Below are 19,474 nucleotides of genomic sequence, written 5' to 3'. Positions count from 1 at the left end.
TGGTCACTAGCTAACATGTTAAAACTGCGAATGACAAGGTTTTGTGTTTAAAGTTCAGTTGCTGCAATTACCCGAATTCATTAGAAGAGGCACGACATCAAAAAGATTTAACAAATAACAACACAAGTTTCGTCAACTGTTCTAAACACAAAACGGTCTAATCCAAACACCAGCCTGTCGCCTAACGCCTTTATGGGCCACGGAACATGTTCGCCCTAAAAACAACTTGTGACATGATATTTTAATTTGCACCCGCACGCAAATTGAAATTGTGAAAAGCACCGCAACGGCACTGAAAACTAAATACAGTGTACATTTGAACGATTTTATTTGAAAAAATACTATTTAAAGTTTATTAGAACTGATATTCGAGGTACGAGATTTAGGCGTAAAGACTGCAGAGATTTTGTATCTAGTGCAAATCATACAATACAAATAAGTCGTACTTAATAATACTTAACAATGATAACGAGGAAGGCACAGTGCTTTTAAGTACTAACAAGAAAACTTTTGAATTTACTTCAAGCCAGAACAGTTTTAAAAGTAAACGTCGAATACCTAGTCAAATAAATCAACTGTGTAGTATCTAAATATAAGAAACATGGCTTGAAATATTATTATAGGTACTACTAGCTGATGCCTGCGACTTTGTACGTGTGGTTTTAGGTCTTCCAAAATCCCGTGGGAACTCCTTGATTTGCCGGGATAAAAAGTAGCATATGTCACTTTGCATGGGTATAATGACTATACCCATGCAAAAAATCACATCAATCTGTTGCTCCGTTGCGACGTGATTGAATGACAAACCAACAAACAAACACACTTTCGCATTTATAATAGGTAAGGGTACTGATAAGGGTACTGATGACTGTTCACAGGAAAGCTACATAAAGCAAGCAAGCTTGCTGCTTGATAATAATGACTGCAAAAATCTACAACACAATTTATTAGATGTGTGTATACATGAGTAAGTATATAAATCTTAATTATTTTATATTAACAAAATACAAAGTTGTAGCTATATAATCTGTGTACACGTTTCTCGCTCATTATACTCGTATAGGAGAAGTTGTAAACGAAGAATTATGATTTAACTTTTAAAGATCCTGAAGCGGCGCAAAATTAAAGGCAGTTTTCAGTTGAAATAAACATACAGCGTTGTAGCTTTCAACTTGGCAAAAAGTTGCTTACAATTCATTAAACCTTTGACGACCTCTAGTCTTATTACAAAAACTTAAGGTGCGGTTTAAACTGATTTAAACTAGTGCGTTATATGAGATTTGACACGTTTAGTGTCTGTAAGCACGTTGAGAAATATTTATTAATGGCCATTCGAAAACAATAACCATTTTAACAAATTTACAATGATCCAAAAGCTCAATTTGCTATAATCCGCTGAAACAGATCAAATCTGTATGGTGCAACATGATTTGCAATACAACTAGTCAAATCAGTATCATCTTCTCAAACGTCACAACACGCGTTTAGTATGCGAGCTTCTATGAAATACTAGCATGTGACGCGGACGTTACAATGATTTGACGTGCTTTTTTAGTTTCATCCATGATTTAAAATGGTTATTACCTTTAAAACTAACAAAGGACGTGGATTTTAAGTATTTTGGAAAACCATCTATTTAATAATCACTGAGAAATAATTTATTTTTGATATCGGCAAATACCGTATTGTAGAATGTAAGGTCTACTTCTCCTGCGGATGCTTCGGTGTCGGGGTGAACGTGCGTCGCATGTGTTTTGGATTTGTGTGATAATGCGTGGTGGTGGTGCGTATTGCTTGCTTGGTGTCTGGCTTGTCCTGCATGTTTAGCAGTGGGAGGGCGGGCGGTGAATATCGCATGCTGCATGTTGCAGCATACAGATTTGATCTGTTTCAGCGGATTATAGTAAAATAAGCTTTTGGTTCATATCATGGATTTCCGCAAAATAACGCCTGCTTCTATATATATACCAAATTTTAACAAATCATTAAATCGCACTTCGCGATTATAATCTTCAACGAGCTGGGTGGGTATGAAAGTTGGCCGACCAAGCCATTTTGGTGCGGGCCAAAATGATTAAACCACGCAGTTAGCAGTCATTAGGCGAAATAATGAGCCAACGTGGTTCGGGTTACATGCTAACGTTACCAAAAAAGTGAAAATACGTGTTACCGCCGCCAGTTATATAATTTTGCCCATACATTTTAATGTTACTCGGGAATCTGAATTCGGTATGATAAATGTTTCTCGGTAATAATTACGCGCACAATTACTCGGAATTCAGATTTGAATAAATAAATTATGGAAACTCTTGACTAGACAACCCACGGATTTGAAATAAAATAAAAGGTGGGTAAATGCGAAAAATAATCATATAAGGATTATTTTTTCCTTCTGGATTTAGTTTAATGCCGTGACTACCTGGAAACAAGACTAATTTAATGCTTATAAGCAAAACCAATAGCAAAGCTAGCGCAGCTAAACATAATTGGCTAGAAGAAGACTAAAAAAGACCGGATAAAGTTATATAGTTAAAGAATAGGAAGTTCTAGAGTCGAAACTCGAAAGTTTAACTGGCCTAAAAAAGTGGATTCACTCACTGACTGACTCATCAACGCCCTGTCTAAACTCCAAACCATTGAAAACTAAAATTTTGCACTGAGGTCCCCTTTATAAAGTACCTAGACAAGAAATAAAGCCAGATTTTTCAAAGTTCCTACGGAATCCATACTAATATTATAAATGCGAAAGTGTGTCTGTCTGTCCGTCTGTCTGTCTGTCTGTCTGCTAGCTTTTCACGGCCCAACGGTTAAACCGATTTTGATGAAATTTGGTACAGAGGTAGCTTACATCCTGGGGAAGGACATGTGATACTTTTTATCCCGGAAAATCTAAGAGTTCCCACGGGATTTTTAAAAAACCTAAATCTACACGGACGAAGTCGCGGGCATCATCTAGTAGGGAATAAAGAAGATCAATTTTTTAGCTAGCGAAGTTAATGATACGATAAAGATAGCATAGTTCTATATTACAGATACAATGGGAACAATTAATAAATTTACCCAATTATAAAACACAATAGCAATCAAATCTAAATATATAAAAGGAAAAGGTGACTGACTGACTGACTGACTGACTGACTGACTGGCTGACTGACTGACTGACTGACTGACTGAATGACTGACAGATCTATCAACGCACAGCCCAAACTACTGATCGGGCTGAAATTCGGCATGCAGATAGCTTTTATGACGTAGGCATCCGCTAAGAAAGGATCTTTGAAAATTCAACCCCTAAGGGGGTGAAATAGGGGTTTGAAATTAGTGTAGTCCACGCGGACGAAGTCGCGAGCATAAGCTAGTAATTAATATAAACTCAATTTGAAACTGAATCAAAATAACAAGTTACCTTGTATTTTTTTATAGTACGTCGTAGCTTGTTGCTAGTTAGTTTGGATACTTTATACACGTTGTTCAAGGCACTTTAATTCATGCTCTACCTGCTGACAAAAATTCAACGTGACATGTGACAAGCGCATCCTCCCAAAATGTAAAGTTTTGCCTTCTTTCCTGCGTTTTCTCAGCGAAATTTCTAACGTCTGCATAAACAACAAAAATCTTGAAAATTGTAGAAGAATTTCGAAACGGATATTTCGGGTAACGGGTAAGTTTGTTTCTTGCTTCAATTAACTTGAAATGTGCAGTCGTTTTTCATGATTACAACTTGGATAACGAAAGAAAGTGAAACTTTTTTAAAGCATCGGATATCATCATCATGATCAACCTATCACCGGCTCACCCGTCATCGGATATATAATACCAATTAAACAAGTTTTTACAATCTAAATATATAAAAGGAAAGGGTGATTGACTGACTGACTAACTGGCTGACTGACTGATCTATCAACGCACAGCTCAAACTACTGGACGGATCGGGCTGAAATTCGGCTTGTAGATAGCTATTATGACGTAGGCATTCGCTAATAAAGGATTTTTGAAAATTCAGCCCCGGGGCTGAAATAGGTGTTTGAAATTTGTGTATTCCACGCGGACGAAGTCGCGAGCATAAGCTAGTAACTATTATACAAGAGAATCATATCTTGTACAGAATCTCCAAACTAAATTGACAAGTCTAAATCTAGTAGTTCTAGTACTATCCTCTTCCGCGAGCGACATTATGAAAGCGATAACAATAGATTTAGACGTGTCATCTTAGTTTAGTTTTGAATTGTGTACGACGGAATTAGCCACATTATCACAAATTTTGTGAGAGACATTATCTGATACATTTTGGGAAGAATATTGAGTTTCTTAAGTTAGAAAAGTTTTAGAAGAGGTCTTATTCGACAGCGTTACTATATATAAACACTAGATGATGCTAGTAGCGGCTTCACCCGCGTGGATCGAGGTTTTTTTTTATATCCCGAGGGAACTCTTTGATTTGTCGGGATAAAAAGTAACCTATGTCCTTCCCCGGGATGTAAGCTGTCCTCGTACAATTCTTGCAATTCACGAATGCGAGAGAACTTTACTTGTGGTTACGTTGTATACACGGACATTGCGTTAGTGTGCGTGCACGTCGGACCAATCAGTCGCGAGCAAGCGCTCGCAAACGCACACATTTAGTGTACCTCACTTATACCGATACGACTTACACACAAGCATGAGCCACTCGCCCCCACGAAATGCAAGAAGTATACCAAATTTCGTCAAAATCGGTTGAACGGATGGGCCGTGAAAAGCTAGCAAACAGACACACACACTTTCGCATTTATAATATTAGTATGTATACTAATAAGTTAATCAGTGGGTCAATTTATTCAATGTCATTACAATGACTAACTAAGCTATTCCAGAAATACAGATTGACAATTCAATTATTCCCATAATAATAGTAACATAGAAGTCGACAGTATGACTTTCTTTTGTGTGAAACACAATAACAAACGGCAGATATTCGAGCCGCGGCGCAAACTGCTCCTTAAATTAAAGAGGGTTGACACTTTCCCAGTTTGTAAGGATAAATTATGACGGCCAAACGAGTGGCAGTCATTAATAATAATATTGTTAGTTGCGGAGCATTGTGTAAGCTGCGGGCGAGGGTAGATGTTGAAACTTGTGTAATTTGTATATCGTTCAAGTCGCGTAATTTTCTTTTGCTACTTTATAGACGACTAGCTGATGCCCGTGACGTCATCCGCGTGGAATTAGGTTTTTTTAAAAATCCCGTGGGAACTCTTTAATAGTAGCCTATGTCACTCACCAGGTCTTCGACTATTTCCATACAAAAAATCACGACAATCCGTTTCTTCGTTGCGACGTGATTGAAGAACAAACCAACATACAAACTTTCGCATTTATAATAAGGGTACCTACTGATTCTCTTTAATAATGAATTCTAGCCCCATAAACTACCTCTATACAAAATTTCGCCAAGACCCTATTGCTGGACAGTGTCATACTGCTACGACTAACGTAAATTAGGTTTTTTGAGGTACACGATTTTATAAGTATATTTTTTACTTATTATTTTTGTTAAGATTTTTTTGTAAAATACACACTGTCTTCTTCACACTGAGGCTATATAAAAACACTAACCTTAACATGCGGAACAGCCAACACCCGGCGCAGATCGTGTATCGCCGTGGATGCGGCGGCAACCGGCGCGGCAACCAGAACGGACCCGGATCGCCGCTTCCAGGACCGCTTGGGTGCGAGACTGGCCCTTTGCGGTGCCCAGTCACATATTACGACTGTCACTGTGCCAATGGGCACTGACCCATCAATGCGCGTTATTGTAAAAATAGACTTATTTGCGGTACAGTTTAATTTACGTTGCTTTGAAGCCGAGAGATATGTTCTTTCGAATTATAAGAGTTGCTCAAAATCTTAGTGAGAGTCCAATGGTCTTCTTCATACTGATGATATATAAAAACACTGACCTTAACATGCGGCACAGCCAGCACCCGGCGCAGGTCGTGTATCGCAGTGGCGGTGGCGGGAGCGGCGGAACCCGGCGCGGACCCGGAGCGGAGCCGGGCCGCCGCTTCCAGCGCCGCCCGGGCCCGGGACCGGCCCTCTGCGGCCGGCGCCCGACCGCTCGTTACGACGACCGTGCAGGCTATACGGTCGTAAACCTAATTGAAAGAGTTAATATAACTAAGCGTATTTGAAAACTCCGATCTGATAGAGCGCCCATGTGGGCCTCATAAGAAAACTCAGAGTCACTCAGCGGGCAAAGGAGAGAGCTATGCTTGGAGTTTCTCTACGTGATCAAATCAGCAATGAGGAGATCCGTAGGAGAACTAGAGTAACTGACATAGCTCAACGGGTTGCGAAGCTAAAGTGGCAATAGGCAGGGCATATAGTTCGTAAAACCGATAGACGTTAGGGTCCCAAGGTGCTGGAATGGCGACCTCGCACCGCAAGACGCAGTATTGGGACTTGGGAGCCCCCTCACTAGGTGGACGGAAGACATCAGACGCGTCGCAGGGAGCCGCTGGATTCAGGCGGCGCATGACCGTGGCGTGTGGAAGTCCCTACAAGAGACCTATGTCCGGCAGTGGACGTCTATCGGTTGATGATGATGATGGTGATGATGATGATGATGATGATTTCAAAACGGAATTTATGCAAAGGATATTAACCATTTTACTCATGACTAAAATGGCTTTGAATATTTTAGGCTATTTAGTAGTCCGCCATTTTCTTTTTTCCAAAATAGCGGACACGCATGAAACCTGTAGGTAGGCCAGACTCCATATTCAAACTCCTTTCCTTTTTTTCTCAATCAAAAAGCTATTAAATAGTTTAGTTTTTAGTTTCAATGGATTGCGAGAAAATCGGTAATGACAGTAGGCCGAATTACAGTTGTCATGAGTTTCGCGTGAAATAAGGATTTCGGATTTAAATTTTGCCGTACGGAACTCCAAAAATTAAGCTTACCTCTAAAAGAGACCTTAGTTGCAGGTCATCAAGCACGCTGTGGAACAAGTCGGGGTCCATAAAGCCGGGGCCATCTTGAAGTACTGCCACGTCATCCAGGGACTCCACTATAAGATTCACAGCTGTAACAATATTCACGAGTCAATTTTCGTTTATGGTGCCATGTAGGATTTAGCATATTAATAGCATTTGTAGGAAAGAGCAATATGGAAATCACGCTTTATTAACCGTTTTATGAGATACATGAAATGCCAGAATTTTTTCTGGTAAGTGTAAATTAAAATCTGTCACTTAAAATTATTTTTAATAAAATTTCGAATTATATTTTGCGAAAACTTCGAGGTCAACTGCCCAGGGTTTCTAAAAAGTTTTCCCACACAGATTTTATTAGGTCACAACTCACAGATGATCTTATTAGATCACTAGAGTCGCAGCGCCTGCTCTTCTACCGTAGCCTTTTAAGGATAATAGATGGAAGTCTTACCCGCAGCATTAGCCTCCTCTATCATGACCAGGCGCCACGCGGGTTGCTCGTCTTCTTCGTCGTCGTCGATAGACAGAGGCGAGGGTCACAGTTGCGCTCTTCTACCATAGCCTTCTAAGGATAAATGAAGGAAGAGTCTTACCCGCAGCATTAGCCTCCTCTATCATGACCAGGCGCCACGCGGGTTGCTCGTCTTCTTCGTCGTCGTCGATAGACAGAGGCGAGGGTCACAGTTGCGCTCTTCTACCATAGCCTTCTAAGGATAAATGAAGGAAGAGTCTTACCCGCAGCATTAGCCTCCTCCATCATGACCAGGCGCCGCGCGGGTTGCTCGTCTTCTTCCTCATCGTCGATAGAGGCAGCCGCGAGGGTCGCAGCGCGCAGCCGACGCCGACTATTAAACTTCTTCAACTCTTCCACTGTGCCTGCTAAGTGGACCCGGTTTTGCTTGTCGCGATCCTAGCAAATGGGAATAAAAATAGTCATCCGTATTCTGATTCCCTTATCGTGAAATACGGAAAAGTCTCTTAAAGCTTCTTGAAAATTAAGTGGCTGGTTTTTTGGGAGATTTCTTTTTGGAAATACGCTAATGAATTGCCGTATAAAAGAATCCAGAAAACTGTTTAACTGGAAATTCTACTAACTATGAAAGGTATACAGGACCTACACTTTGTCGGTTGAAGTTATAGTCCTTGGAATAAAGAATGACGATACCAACCAAGCAATACATTAGATTACAACATGGGGTTATTCAAGGGCTGGACCATCAAATTCCTGAGGCCGGCAACTTCTTCTGGTACTTCAAATGTTCATGAGCGGCGCTAATCACTCAACACCAGATGACCCGCCTACTCGTTGGCTCGGTATTTTTATCATTTTTCTATGACGTTATTCGCAATGACTCATTTAGCCAACTTATACAATACATAACACAACTCACTCTAATCCATCGGTGGTTGAGCACTTCTTGGATATTGATTCTCTGTGTGTGATCCACCGTCAACATTCGCTGCACAAGATCTTTTGCTGCGTCGCTAATATCGTCCCATAGAGGTGCATCAAACTAAAAATTATTAAACTGTTACTGCCTAGCCTGTAACCATGCAAGAAATCTTATGGAACTCAATTTTTTCACTTTTTATTCAAATGGCCATGTTCTATTGGAGGTTGGGAACGATTAAGCCTATACCTAAGCACTTTCACTGTGACGGCTCGTGCGGTATAAAGCGCGGCAGGTCAATTCCACAAAACCTGTATCAATCATCATTATAATCGCAATTCTTGTGATTGACTGCAAATGCATTGTAGTCAACACTGAGCAAGCGCTAACCAACCAGAAGTGATTGCGAGCGTGACATTGTATTAGTAGGTATACATTGTAGCTGTCAGTTTACCGCAATCGAGGTATAGGTTTCGGGAGGGAGACAGTTGACGTAAAAATCAAGGAATTTAGCGTCACTGTCAAACTCCCGCAATCTGTAACCCACCCCTACAGCCATCTCAGTCAAGCGGTACACCTATAACTAGACTTTGTTTACCGCTGCCTTAATGTTGATCAACTTAAGAAAGTTCTAAAGCCAGTGGCCCTACCGCGGTTGTTTGACAGCTACAATGTCACGATCGCAATCATCTCTGATTGGTTAATGCTCGCTCACTATTGGCCGCAATGCATTGTTGCCACAAGAATCGCACAAATTCAGCCAATCAGAACAATTGAGATTGTAATAATGATTGATGCAGGTTTTAGACAATCGCCCTACTGGATATTTATCTTCGGCTAGGCACTCCTTTGCTATTTACAATCGCCTCGTTGGCGATAAACTTGTCTTAATCAGGTACATCAATGCTAAGGTGATCTTTTATCGATAAAGGCCTAAATCTCAAGAGAATTTACACTCCAACTACTGCTACTAGACATTAACAGGTAAGGTTATGTAGTTTGGCGCATAAGGACACGTCATTTTAGGATCTAAATATGGCACGTCTGCAAGAAAACATTGGCTCTGCCTTAACATTGCGTGCGATTCCTAATCGATAACTTCGGAAGTCAGATGCTTAAGCTTAAGTAGTTCAGTTAAGCTTAAGCTTAAGTGGTAAAGTTCGACCAGGTTCGAGACGCCAAAGTGAACAAGTCATTTGTTTCATTGGAACTCATCTTGAGGTAATGCTGAGTAAATTATGTTTGTGGTATGAAAATACATTACACGGCAGAAAATATTGTACATCGACCTTTAGAGTGAGGTTTCAGCTTTGCATGTCTCTGTCACTTATACACGTTTTGTCGGTCTCAACAACAGAGACAACGCTCTACCAAACCTTAAAACCAAAATCTTAATTTGCTATAATCCGTTGATACATGTATGTTTTAGCGGATTATAGCAAACTAGCTGATGCCCGCGACTTCTTCCGCGTGGAATTATGTTTTGTCTAAATCCCGTGGAAACTCTTAGATTTTCCGGGATAAAAAGTAGCCTAAATGTCACTATCCAGGTCTTTATCTATACCCATATAAAAAATCACGTCAATCTGTTGCACCATTGCGAAGTGATTGAAGGACAACCCAACAAACAAACACACTTTGGCATTTATAATAAGGTTACGTATTACTGATTTAGCTTTTGGCTCCTTGTATGTCATGAACTTCGCAAAATAACGTCTGCTTCGCTATATGTATAGCATCTTTTCTTTTACCTTTTTTATTTTTTTTACTTTTCGTCACCCACATAGTCAAGATCGCATTGCTCACGTGTTACCGAATGAATTAAAATATACCTACATGTAATCGTCCACGACATATGGCTTCGAAAAGCCGTTCCCTCGTCCCAGTAAATGGCAAATATCCAACAAGAAGTACGTGCAGAAGTATCCCAGCGGCCCATACATCTACCGGCTTTCCGTACAATTGGCTCGACACCACTTCTGGGGCCATGTAGTGAGGAGTGCCGATGCGACCTAGGAAAACAAATTTATTACGTCACTTGATCTGTTATAATTGCTATATTAAGTATCTTATAGCTTGAGTGCTTGTGGCTGGCAAAATTAAAAATAAGGAGGTGACTATTCCTTTGTTTTTGGTGAAACAAATTAATTAAGCAGTGATATTTTACATGGTCGCATTTATTATTATCGTTTATTACACACACATCATTTAGTAATTCAGTTCTTTAGTTCTGCAAAAAATGTACTAAAGTTTGCCAAATCCCCATTCGATACGCCTCGTCTGAAATCAAATTTTATACAACGCTTAGTGCCAATTTAGAGATAAGTTTTTTTTCTTTTAAAATTGCATGCGAATATTTTTTTGTGATTTTTTACTTTAGATTGCCGATGCCCACGATTTTGTCCGCGTGTATACGTTTTCAAATATCCCGTGGGAACTCTCTAATCTTTCGGGATAAGACAATGACACTCTCCACATCTTTATCTATATCCAAGAAAAAATAACGTCAATTCGTTATTCGTTGAGGTGAGATTAAAGCACAAACCAACAAACAAACACGCTTTCACATTTATAATATTAAGTAGTGGTGTCGCAATTTATCTAGATTTCTGAAGCTTGTAAAGACCTGTAATCCACACGATGAGCCAAAAGTCAAAACTCAGACGCAGCGAAATCAGTTCTTTCATTTGCAACAAAGTGTAATGAAAATTGCAAAAGAAGCAAAGAAGTAACAATTTAATTTTAGTGATTCTTTCTATCTAATTGAAATTCTCTTCCAAGGCGCAACGGCAAAGAAATTGACAGAACTATCACATTAAAAACTTATAATGATACAATATTTACAATAACTTAACGACTTTATATTATATATTTTTCTTCCTTTCGTGGTTTTTCGCGAAAGCCACACAAAGGGCAAAACAATGCTAATTTTTATTTTAGAGCTAATTCGCACAATATTCTAAACTAAACTACAGTTTTTTTTTAGCTGGACTGTATGCTTTGGTTTTCTAAAGCTTATGTATGCGTAGCCAACTACAGTTTTGATATTTTATAGTATATTTTTAATGTATTATCAAGTAGATCTTTTACCCGTAGTACAGTTTAGTTGTCCGGTCAACCGGACTATGAATAAAAGAAATTATCCATGGTACAGTTAACCGGACTGTGATAACGGTATATACAGTTTAACAACTCTAAGCCATTAGGTACAGGTACATTTACGTTAAAAATTGACCATAAATAAGTGCGAGTTAGATCCAAAATATTTTATATTATTTATTATTATGTAATTAATTATTTATATTGTATTAAACGTATTTATTATTATCATCAACAAAGGTTATAACAAACACTTTGACGAACACAGTGTGTGAAATTGTGCTGATGCATTTTATACGTGTGTTTAGGTTAGAGAGATTAAGACAAGCCACATTGCAAATTAGTCAGTTACAGGTGTCGGGGTTATAGCGCGGATAGCTAACAACAAGGTTGAATTCCTTGATTTGATATTAACTGTCGTCGCCCTCCTGCAACTCAAGAGTGAATAGCCAATCTTCTAGGCAAGCGCACTCCATCTTAGGCAGCATCATCACTTGCCATCAGGTCTGATTGCAGCCAAGCGCTAGTCTATAAATTTAAAAAAAATAATGAAAAAAACTCGCGTCCTACCTCATGACCCGTCGCAATGTTAATGGTCTACTAGTCCTAATTTGCTTTTATCTGTAGATTCGTTGTTTTTTTGGCATTGCAATGTAGCGTATCTTAATTTGCGCGTTACTTGTAAGTGAATTAAACTAGACATGTCTGATTTATGAGACACCTAGTTGGTGAAGATGAGTGAGACGTGTGCCGATGAAAATTCCACTTTATTTCCATGCAGTTAGGGCCCAATTCAGTTCGCACGGAAGTCTTACCGTACTCATCTGATTTGAGATAGGCTTGGCCCATAGGACCCACTAGAGGTCGATTGTCCATCACCAGTTCTGTACACAATTAACACTCCGTCAGCAAAATTGCCAAAGCTATTACTACTCACAAAAATAGCATCCTATAACATTACTTAGGGCGTCTGTGCACTCATCCGTATTCGGTTCGTATCCGCGATTCTTCGAAGTGGCCGTCATACATGATTTCACAGATGAGTGCACAAACGCCCTTACAAACAATTTTCATAATAATTTGCTTAATCTAATAAAGATTTTAGACATAAGAAAACGATAGGCGAAGACACAAATATATAGAAATACAGTAAAAAAACTAACTCTAAATCAAGAAAACTGGTACATCTTATATTTTATTCCACAAAGCAAAAATATCCATTTACTGATTACACAGAAATACACTAGCATTTTATGTGCACTTGTCACCAACAATTCAACCCATATCAAACATAAGAAAAGGCTTTTCTCACCTGTTGGAGGCCTATACATGAAATCGATAGCTTTGCTCAGCAGTTACAGCCATGCATCTTATGTCTTAGTAAATAAGGTTATATTGGACTGTCAGTAAGCTACACGCCACCTCGAACCTAGTCAGACAGGTACAGACTAATATAAACTGTATGTCAGCTAGACGCCACCTCGAACCTAGTCAGACAGGTACAGACTAATATAAACTGTATGTCACCTAGACGCCACCTCGAACCTAGTCAGACAGGTACAGACTAATATAAACTGTATGTCAGCTAGACGCCACCTCGAACCTAGTCAGACAGGTACAGACTAATATGAACCGTATATCCTTACAGTCAAGGTCTATGTTAGATTGTGTTTCACGAACTGTAACATCTCTCTCAAGTATAAGATGATTTACGAATGCCTCAGTAAACCCCGATGTTTCCTTACCTGGTGGAGTTGCTCGGTCACCTCAAAGTCCCCGTGCTTGACCGGCGCGCTGTTGGCGCGGCCAGCGAGCAATATGCACACACGTGACCATGCATGACTGTTACAGACTAATATGAACCTTATTTACTGAGACTTAATGTCCATATTAGACTTACATAGAATGTACACTCGTCATCCAGTATAAGATGATCTATGAATGCCGTAGGAAAACCCAAGGTTTCTTTACCTGGTGAAGCTCTATCCACAGTGGGTGTAGGCAGTTGCACAGCCATTCCAAAGCCACCGAACTTAACGGGCGCGCAGTTATCGGGGCAATACGCAGTGGGGACTCACGTCCCCTCTCATGACAGTTACAGAAAAGTCCAGTATAAGATGACCTACGAATACCTCAGTAAAACCCAAGGTTTCCTTACCTGGTGGAGCTCTATGTGCAGTGGGCGTGGGCAGCTGAGCCGCCACTTCAAAGTCTCGAGTTTGACAGGCGCGCAGTTATTGCGATCAGCGAGCAATACGCAGTGGGGACGCACGTCATCATTCACAATGTCATTGTAACAGTCATAGACTAATATGGACTTTATTTTCTTCTGAATAAGGCTCATAATAGACTATTTTAAAGGAAATGCAATATCAACGTCTAGTATAAGATGACCCATGAATGTCTTAGTAAAACCCAAGATTTCTTTACCTGGTGGAGCTCTATGCGCAGTGGGCGTAGGCAGCTGGGCGGCCACTCCAAACCCCCCAAGCTTGACCGGCGCGCAGTTATCGCGACCGGCGAGCAACACGCAGTGGGGACGCACGTCGCGATGAACGATGTCATTCTCATGACAGTAACGAAGAGCTTCCAAGATTTGACGCATGTAGTGACTGGAAATAAATTATTATTAACGCTATATTAACCAGTTTTTTTAATAACTTTAACGATATCTAAACATATAAAACGAAAAACTGACTGATCTATCAACGCACAGCTCAAACTACTTGCTTAACTACACATTGGGCTGAAATTTGTTATGCAGATAGCTATTATGACGTAGGCGTAGAGAGGATTTTTTGGAAATTCGACCGCTAAAGTGGTAAAATAGTTTCGAAATTTGTGTAGTCTACGCGGACGAAGTCGCGGGTATAAGCTAGTTTGAAATAAAACTTCTTTAGATGCGATTTGAAAGTAACTCAGATCTTTTTCGGGCAGAAGTAACGTTCATACGTCACTTTCCCCGAAAATTACCGACAAACAGAACAGCTAATTTGAGGCCGCCATCTTTCATTAAGGTGTTTTAAAGTACCAAGTAGTTCGTGCCATACCTATAGTACGTGACAGGTATAAATGGCAATCGGAGTGGGGACACACCCGTACAGCCCCCGCGCCAACCCGGTGAGGGATAGCACGGGTGACGTGTGGGTGTGCGGGACGTTCCCCCGCCTCTTACTCCGCTTGTCATCTCGACCTGTCGTGTACTCTAAATAAATTAATATCTCCTCATCTTCAAATTACTACACAAGACAAAAACTCTTTTTCGCTCATATTCCGCGTGCGTTTTGTCTTACTTCAACTACGCATACTACGCAAGGTTTCATGCACATTTTTTTATTAGTGGTACGCACCATGCGACTGCTTCACTGTAGACGAAGCCAGCTGTGGCTCGGCGTACTACTTCAAAGCATAAGTCAGATCCATCCATACTGAAAGTAAAAAGAAGTCGGTTAATAAAAATCACTTTTATTTAGGTATGTACTTCCAATTCTTAGGACCAGAAAAATCTAGCGGGAAAACGCGCACTGATGTTGTATTTGCGTTTTGTCCGCGTAAATAAAGAGCGTCCTTGAGAGATGGCAGAACACCATGCTCTCAGGTTGTATTTTTTTAAACCTGCAGAATAAATGCTGAGCCAGGGCCTTTTCTTATCTTGTGCTATGTGGGTGCAAGAACTCATTTTAAGTAATAGTTAAGTAATTATTAAGTTCTAGATGATGCCTACGTCTTCACCGCCTGGATTGAGGTTTTTCAAAAATCCTGTGGGAACTCTTTGATTTTGCGGACTAAAAAGTTGCCTATGTCCTTCCCCAGGATGCAAGCTATCCCTGTACCAAATCTAAGAAAAAAGAACTCTACTAAGGGATCAAATGGTGCATACTACTCAAAGACCATGTACAGCATCCCCTCGGAGCTGTAGGTTTCCAGCAGCTCCACAATGTGAGGATGTTTCAGCATGTGGCATATTGTTGCCTCTCGTTTCAAATCTGTAACAGATAATAATCAAAAATGTAATTACTCTACTCTCCAGATAGGCAAAGCTCAAACATTGGTACTTGGCACAATTAGTGAAGACATTGACACTAATTCTGATTGCAACTTAATTTTAGAGTATTCACATATTTTTCTTACCACTGTAATGAGAAAATGACAAAAAATTAAAACTGTTAACCTTGTGACTTCAGGTGGCAATCTTGAGCATAGTTTTTAAATTTGCACCAAGAGCCTTTAATTTAAAATGATTTCCTATCTTATTTTAGCAATAGTAAAAAGAAAAAGATGCAGATACTCTAAGTCTAGAAAAACATCAGAATTTTAAGCAGTCAGTTTTCTTTTTTTGAACTTTATTACTAAGCCTCATCTCTTGAACCTACTCCTACCTATTACAATAGGTAGAGAGTTGGAATTTTCACTGAATGTGTATTTCTATTGCAGCTATGACAACAAATAATAAAAAAAATTAAATGTGAAAATGAAGAAAATTGAAAAAGTTATTTTTTATGTGAATCACTTGACCAATTTTATTGTATAAATAAAATAATAAAATGATATCTCACCAGCAGTGCTCAATCCAGGACTCGCAGTGAAGCGAGCAACGTCCACAATTTTCACAGCAAACTGTTGTCCGGTCTGCCGGTGGACACAGCGACGCACAAGACTAAATGGACCTCTGAAAGGACAAAGTTTTGGAACTGTTACATTTTTCTGGAACCAAGCCTTTTAGGCTAAGAGCTACGTTGATTCCTCCACTTTCCAAAGGTGTTGGCGACGCATGCTCAACATAATATCGTGGATTGAACATAGAACCAAGGTCTCAATACTCAACAAGCTATAAATAAAAAATTTTTACAAAAAAAATAAAAACCGACTTCGATACACAAACACTAAAAATTGAAAAATAATTTAATTTATTACCGAATATATTATGTATACAAGATTTAATATAGTTCCATAATAATACTTTTTGGTGCCGGTGCCAATTAGCTTTAGCTGCGCGAATCGTCTAGACTTCATATTTTTATGAGACTCCACAATGGCACCTCATTGGCACCGACCCCAAAAAATATTATTATGGAACTATATTAACTCTTGTATACATAATATATTCGGTAATAAATTAAATTATTTTTCAATTTTTAGTGTTTGTGTATCGAAGTCGGTTTTTATTTTTTTTGTAAAAATTTTTTATTTCACAATTTTTAGTGGCCCCATGGAATTATGCTATGACTGGTTAATAATCTACTGTTTACTAAGCTATTACACTGATCGCGAGCAATTTACTCTTATCCGTTGAGGAGTTCCAGTATCTATCTTCGAAGATGTTCATCAGATCTTCACCAAATTGAAATGGGACCAACTTTGAACTATACCCTTTCAAACAAAAAAAGAATTTTCAAAATCGGTCCAGGCGTCTTTGAGTAATCGGGGAACATACATAAAAAATAAAAAAAATAAAAAAAAAAAAAGATTCCGACGAATTGAGAACCTCCTCCTTTTTTTGAAGTCGGTTAAAAATGAGGCTATCTAACATCTGTCTGCGGAGGACCCTCGAGTACTTCGAGAATACTACTTGTATTCTTCCTGCGTCGCTCCCTACTTAAATTTGTTTTACTATAAAACAGCACTAGATGTATCTAGATACTCATTTATTAATCACTAGCTTATGCCTGCATTTTTGTCCACTTGAAATTTGTTGTTTTCGTTTCCCATCACATAAACATATTTTCTGGGATACAAATAGCCTATTTTATGCAGTCTCTGGGTATTTATTTTGTAGTATTAGTTTAGCAGTTAATCAATAGAAAGGTATCAGACAGACACTTTTGCATTTATTTACTTAATAGTATCTAACTAAGTATGGATTAAGTAGTTACAAATTACAATATGCCTTAATTTTGTGTTGATATTAAAATACCTGAAAACTACTTAGTGAAATTAACTTAGTTAAGTAAGTACTTAAATATGATAGTTTTAACAAATATAATAAACTACATGATGCCCACAACTTCATCTGTGTGGATTTAGGTTTTTAAAAATTCTGTGGGAACTCTTTAATTTTCCGGGATAAATATAGCCTATGTCCTTCCCCAGGATGTAAGCTAACTCTGTACCTAATTTCATTAAAATCAGTTAAACTGTGGGGCCGTGATAAGCTAGCAAGCAGACAGACAGACAGATGGACAGACAGACCGACAGACGGACAGATAGACAGACACACTTTTGCATTTATAATATTAGTATGGCTATGGATTAAGATTTTCCCAAAATCTTTAGGGTGTTAAGTACTACAAAATTGTTTTTTCAAGTTAAAAAGGCAGTTCTCATATTATTTTCTTTCATATTTTAAACAAGCTGATTCCCGCTGCTTGGCCTGCGTGGATTTAGGTTTCAGTTCAGTTCCCATCAGTTTTGGTGGTCAGGTCCCCATCAGATCAGACACTAAGTACATATTATTACTTACTAAATACTTGTTAAAATAACTATATTATACTTTCTTAAGTAAATCAATTATTTATAATTTAGGTAAGTATAGGGTACAAGATAATCAAGTAAGTAATTAGTGCATAAAAATATTAGTAAGTATTATGTAAGTAAGTACTTATTTACTAAGGTATTTCTTATTATCTTGTGTTGAATATTTACTCAATGGATTCTAATAAGAATAATTAAGAATATTAGGTACATTAAAATGGTTTAGGTAAGTATTTGTAGAAATAAATAAACCATATTACTGTGGCATAAATTTAAATAAAAGGTACCTTAGTGTTGTTTATAGTCACTACTCACTGTTGGAATAATAAGTGGAAGGATGTGTAGAAGTATCAGTAGACTTATTCCTAAGTATGTACTTACTTGCCAATTATTTCGCAAAGTTCATACACGTCGTCGAACAGCACTTCGTCCTCAGCCATTTTTACCACTAACAAACACTACTATATTTCAGAAAAGAGCCAAAAATTCCATATTCACGGCGCGTTCGCCCCGAGATTTCGAAGGTTACGCCCAGGGTAAAAAATTTAAATTACAAGGGTTCCGTACATATTCCGACCACTAAATTATATTTATTCAATAATCTGGTGCATAAGTTACGAACTAAACACAATATTCCGTAATAAAACGTAAATTGTGTGTTGTAAAAGGTGAAAAACTGCAAACAGTCGCTCGTCTTTTACCAAAATTTGTAAAATATTTCTATCACAATAACACTCACGATTAAGGTAAATAGTAAAAGTTTACTAAAATTATGTGCACACGAATTAATATTGGAATAAAAAGTTAAATTAAATCGTAAAATAATTTCCCATCTCTTATTTTCTATTTTCTTTTGACATTTACTAAGGTTGCTAGTAGCATAATTTTTGGCAGAAATATTCAGGGTTACCATTCGCAAATCAAATCAACAAAAGAGTATCAAAGAGAATATAATCACTAAAGAGTATCGTGATTGCACCATGAGAAAACTAATTGTTGCCGGGTTTAAGCTATCTCTTATTAGGTATGTACGAACCTGTCTTCCATTATACCTAATAAATATTTATTAGGCCTATTTAGGTTACTTTGTAAGTTGTCACAATATCCATGCAATTCACTAGTGTATGTTAATGTAAAAGTTTTAGTATAGGTAGGTAACTAGTTACCTATTATGGATTTTACACGAGGTAAGTAACTAACTATAATATTAGAAGTACCATTTTAGTTGTATTACGATATAAGGTTCTCCAGTGTTTATAATAATTTAAAAACTATCAAATAACTATCAATATTGTTTTGGTTGCAGTAACTATTACCAGTCACGGAACAGAAAACGTGTTACCAGTAGTGTTACTAGAAGAACGAAAGTGGCGCCCTCATTTAATTTGGTTTCTTTTCGGTCGACTTTTATTTCAAAGTTTGACTATAAACGTGATGATTCGCTAACTATTGGATATTCTGTCGGTGATGAATAATGATAGCCACCGAGCTCATTAAACATTGGTTGTTTTTACATTGCTGCTTCATTGAGTGATAAT

The 19,474-nt window shown here is 38.4% G+C and overlaps 1 protein-coding gene across 7 annotated transcripts in view; it reads right to left on the bottom strand.

Moving 5' to 3' along the window:
- CASK (peripheral plasma membrane protein CASK) overlaps positions 1-18,781 on the bottom strand; it is a 306,261-nt gene extending 287,480 nt beyond the window's left edge. For 4 of the 7 annotated variants that reach the window (XM_069501489.1, XM_069501491.1, XM_069501490.1 and 1 more), the window contains exons 1-11: positions 18,318-18,781; positions 16,022-16,134; positions 15,346-15,451; positions 14,816-14,893; positions 13,896-14,077; positions 12,281-12,349; positions 10,203-10,378; positions 8,367-8,489; positions 7,711-7,885; positions 6,943-7,064; positions 5,940-6,134 (exon numbers count right to left, since the gene is read on the bottom strand). In XM_069501489.1, the coding sequence (XP_069357590.1) occupies positions 5,940-6,134; positions 6,943-7,064; positions 7,711-7,885; positions 8,367-8,489; positions 10,203-10,378; positions 12,281-12,349; positions 13,896-14,077; positions 14,816-14,893; positions 15,346-15,451; positions 16,022-16,134; positions 18,318-18,376 (1,398 nt within the window). In that variant the 5' untranslated portion in view covers positions 18,377-18,781. The remainder of the gene's footprint in view (positions 1-5,939; positions 6,135-6,942; positions 7,065-7,710; positions 7,886-8,366; positions 8,490-10,202; positions 10,379-12,280; positions 12,350-13,895; positions 14,078-14,815; positions 14,894-15,345; positions 15,452-16,021; positions 16,135-18,317) is intronic. The other 3 variants (XM_069501492.1, XM_069501494.1, XM_069501495.1) reach the window with 1 other exon arrangement.
- Positions 18,782-19,474: the final 693 nt, after the last annotated feature.

This window comes from Maniola hyperantus, chromosome 10 (genome assembly GCF_902806685.2).
Source record: "Maniola hyperantus chromosome 10, iAphHyp1.2, whole genome shotgun sequence".
Taxonomy (NCBI): Eukaryota; Metazoa; Arthropoda; class Insecta; order Lepidoptera; family Nymphalidae; genus Maniola; species Maniola hyperantus.
This window is presented reverse-complemented; position numbering and strand designations above follow the sequence as displayed.